General features: G+C 37.3%; 1 protein-coding gene across 1 annotated transcript; it reads right to left on the reverse strand.

The window, feature by feature from the left end:
• Positions 1 to 205: 205 nt before the first annotated feature.
• On the reverse strand, positions 206 to 3,070 carry LOC130284518 (gamma-crystallin M1-1). The gene is made up of 3 exons (XM_056534937.1): positions 3,062 to 3,070; positions 1,894 to 2,136; positions 206 to 487 (listed from the first exon to the last, which is right to left on the reverse strand). Exons 1-3 carry the CDS (start codon positions 3,068 to 3,070, stop codon positions 206 to 208), a joined length of 534 nt encoding a protein of 177 aa, XP_056390912.1.
• Between the last annotated feature and the right edge of the window lie 1,201 nt (positions 3,071 to 4,271).

Here is a 4,271-nt window from a genome sequence, read left to right on the forward strand (position 1 = left end):
ACACACATATACATACACACACACACACACACACACACACACATACACATATATATATATATAGGTGTGTGTGTGTAGAATCAGTATATAAAAAGAGAACTTTTAAATTCAAGTCAACCATTTTTGTCTTTTTGTGTAGCATTTCTTTGAAAACAAAAATCACTCGTATGGCATTTTCTTATCTTTTTATTCTGTTAGTAACATTTTAATAGAGATCCAAAACACGTCGAAAAGAGCCAACCTTGGCAGTTGAAGAGCCCCAGTCAGTGAACCTCTTGTATTCCCCAGGTCTCAGTAAATACTGTTTACCTCTGTAGTTAGGAAGTTCATAGAAAATCCAATGACCTCCCAAAACATTGCAAGAATGGATTTCATGGGAGCAGAAACGATCATACACATTTGGACAATCTTCCATAAATTCCATTGTTTCTCCCTTGCAGTCAACTCTTTCATAAACTCTAATTTTATGAATTCCAGATCCCAAGTGCTATGTAGACAAAACAATGAAATTACAATGATTATTTGTGCACTCCTTTGGTATAAGGATCATTTAAAACATTACTTTTTTTTCTATGCTTCTATTACTTTTGTGTATAGTTAAGGAGGACTCACAAAAACTGAAAAAAACTGTAGCTGTCTAGATCCATTGAGTCTGCCTTTTCTTTTTTTCTTCTCATAGCCCCTCCCCCCCTTGATTTCCTTGCAGTAGATGCCGATATGCTAACTAGGGTATAGACTGACTATAGGACAGTCATGCAGTACTCAATGGAAAGAAAGCCCATTGCTCTGCTGTATTATGTATTATAATTAATACATTGATGAATTAGGTCTACTGAAAGTGTGGGTCTTGTAAATGATTCAGTAAGTAATAAAAATAAATAAAATAAAGCTATTAAAAAGGCATGCCGGATGTTAGAATTTTTATATGTTTCTGGGGCCGCAATGTAAATAAAGTAAAAAACACACATACTTACCGACCGTGCTCCCCTAGGGATCCCCAGTGAATTATTTTGGTCCCCTGCTGAATGCTCTGCCTGCTGCTTATGAGACAGACTAGTCACTGACTGAGCTTGGACATAGCGAGAGGGAGGCAGGTAAATATGTGTTTTTCTTATTTTTATTACAGCCCCAGCCACTGATAAAAAAAAATATATATAACATTCGGAATACCCCTTTAAGTCACATATGCCAGTTTTCAGCATGAAACAGGGACATCATGTCTTATTACAGCTGTCTATGATGTAATCTGGTACACTGGTTCAAGCAGTATGAAACAAATGACATATAAAATGTAAATTCATCCCAAAGGTTACATTTTAGGGTGGGTTCACACTACGTTTTGTCCCATACGGGAGCGCATACGGCAGGAGGGAGCTAAAAGCTCGCGCTCCCGTATGTAACCGTATGCGCTCCCGTATGCCATTCACTTCAATGAGCCGACCGGAGTGAAACGTTCGGTCCGGTCGGCTCATTTTTGCGCCGTATGCGCTTTTACAACCGGACCTAAAACCGTGGTTGACCACGGTTTTAGGTCCGGTTGTAAAAGCGCATACGGCGCAAAAATGAGCCGACCGGACCGAACGTTTCACTCCGGTCGGCTCATTGAAGTGAATGACATACGGGAGCGCATACGGTCACATACGGGAGCGCGAGCTTTTAGCTCCCTCCTGCCGTATGCGCTCCCGTATGGGACAAAACGTAGTGTGAACCCAGCCTCACTAGTAAGACACCTAGGGCCATATAGAGATACCACGCTATGAAATGAGGTGATACATTATTATTATTAAACATTATTTAATGTTGCTAAACTTCAGACAATCAAAAATATACAATATTAATTAATCCAATTATCAAACAGCAAACAAAACAGAAAATGTATTGTGAATAACTCACTTCGGAGATTAAGCGGCATGATTTGATGGAGTCATTGAGTCCTTGCCACTGCTGATAATCTGGATAATCCCCCCTCTTTAGGAAATATTGATGTCCCATGTAATTTGGGCGTTCATACAGCATCCAGCATCCATTTTCTACTCGGACAGAGTTACAAGTGTTGAAGTGAGGTTGCAGGTCAGGATTGTCATTGCTGCACTCATAGGGACGACCCTGGTAGTTCCTATCCTCATAAAATATGATCTAAAATGGAAATGAAATAGAAGAAATGATCATGTAATAGTACAGAGACTCTTAAGTCACCCACAGTAATTACCTAATGCACCTTAATATTTACAAAATTTTAAGTCATTTATTATTTAGCTTAGGCTGGGTTCACATACGTCAGTTGTCCAGCACAGTTTCCCTCCGGCGTGCACCAGAATTAAACTGATGCTAGAACTGATTCCATTTTTTTCAATGGGACAGTTTACAATCATCCAGCATCTAAATTTTGACGCTGGATGGTTATATATGCAGGAGGGCACCGGACAGCTTTCTGCACTCTACTGTCCACTGTCCAAAAACAATGGACGCCGGATGCCATACAACTGATGACAACTTGTTCTCCTATGCCGGATGCCAGACAAATGTGAACCCAACCTTAATTTGCTTGATGTCAGTTGGAGGTTATTCAAATGAACATCTAAAACTCAAATATGGTGCAGAAGCTTTGTCTTGTCATACAGTACTTAAAGGGGTATTCCAGGCAAAACATTTTTTTTATATATCAACTGGCTCCGGAAAGTTAAACAGATTTGTAAATTACTTCTATTAAAAAATCTTAAGCCTTCCAATAGTTATTAGCTTCTGAAGTTTTCTGTCTAACTGCTCAATGATGATGTCACGTCCCAGGAGCTGTGCATGATGGGAGAATATCCCCATAGGAACTGCACAGCTCCCGGGACGTGACATCATCATTGAGCAGTTAGACAGAAAACAACAACTCAACTTCAGAAGCTAATAACTCATGGAAGGATTAAGATTTTTTAATAGAAGTAATTTACAAATCTGTTTAACTTTCCGGAGCCAGTTGATATATAAAAAAAAGTTTTGGCCTGGAATATCCCTTTAACCCTTTCTACTAACAAGTACCATATGTTTCCTATTGGTGTTGCGATTACCTTACCTTTCCCATTGTGCAGCCGTTGTTTGGTAGAGCTCCTCAGATGTTTGCCTAAAGAGGAAGCCTTTATATTTGTTTGCTTCTGTGCTGTATCTGCAGAAAAAGTGAACAAAGGGCAGTTTGTTTCTGTTTAGTAAGATGATTTACTCTTCTGTCTTTCTCACTAATGCTGTTTTCACTGAACTGTCAGATTCACTAAATGTTTAGTCAAATTGATATACCATTTGGCACCTTGCTGTCAGAAACATGGGCTGCAGCTCTATTGGGAGTGTAAAAGAGATTCTCTCCTGAAATTAATTCTCATTAAAGACAACAGACATTCAAATATGTGTTCAGTATCCTCTTTTCCCAAAATGAACTGGTGGCTCAGATAAGCAAAAGGTACAGTAAATATACATTTGTCTATAGAACCTTATAGATGTTATGACTGAATTTCTGCACATGAAAGTATAGTCTTTTTTTTTTTGTTAAACAAATTTCATGGTGTTTCATCTCATCAGAGTAAATGTCATACATTTTTCTGTAGTTTGATGTGCATTTTAAGATCTTTAAAATGAAAAATGATTCAATAACATTGTTGTAGGAGTAAAAAGTGTAAAACATGGGTGGAAGATAGTGGCAAGGGGTCCCTGGCTCAATTTATGTAAAAAGTGCATTTTTCATGCATTTCTTTAACCCCTTCCCTCTTTGGTGATTTTTCATTTTTTCATTTTTGTTTTTTCCTCCTCACCTTCTAAAAATCAGAGCACTTTCAATTGTTCTTTGCACCAACAATTTTACTTTGTAATACCATAAAGAATTTCACCACAAAATCTACTGTGAAACCAGAAAATAAATTACAAAAAAAGACATTTTGTGATTTTTTAGTGGCTTCCATTTCTACACAGTGCAGTTTTTGTTAAAAAGTGCACCTAATATTTATTCTGTAGGTCCATATGGTTGCAAAGATACCGACTTTATATAGGTTTGATTTTATTTTACTACAAAAAAAAAATATATATATATACCGTAACTACATGCACCAAAATTAATACGTTGAAAAAAGTCCTATTTTGACCCCTATAACTTTTTAATTTTTATGTGTATGGGGCGGTATGTGGGCTAATTTTTTGAACCATGATCTGAAGTTTTTATTGGTACCACTTTTGCTTTGATCTGACTTTTTAATCCTTTTCATTCATTTTTTATGGTTTAAAAAGTGACCGAAAATTGG

The sequence above is a fragment of the Hyla sarda genome, chromosome 8 (assembly GCF_029499605.1).
Source record: "Hyla sarda isolate aHylSar1 chromosome 8, aHylSar1.hap1, whole genome shotgun sequence".
Lineage (NCBI taxonomy): Eukaryota > Metazoa > Chordata > Amphibia > Anura > Hylidae > Hyla > Hyla sarda.

What these genes read in the sequence shown, in the direction of transcription:
- LOC130284518 (XM_056534937.1), bottom strand. An exon ending in CATGCCGCTTAATCTCCGAA is followed by an intron (nt 488 to 1,893) that starts GTGAGTTATTCA and finishes TTGTCTACATAG; the next exon opens with CACTTGGGATCTGGAATTCA.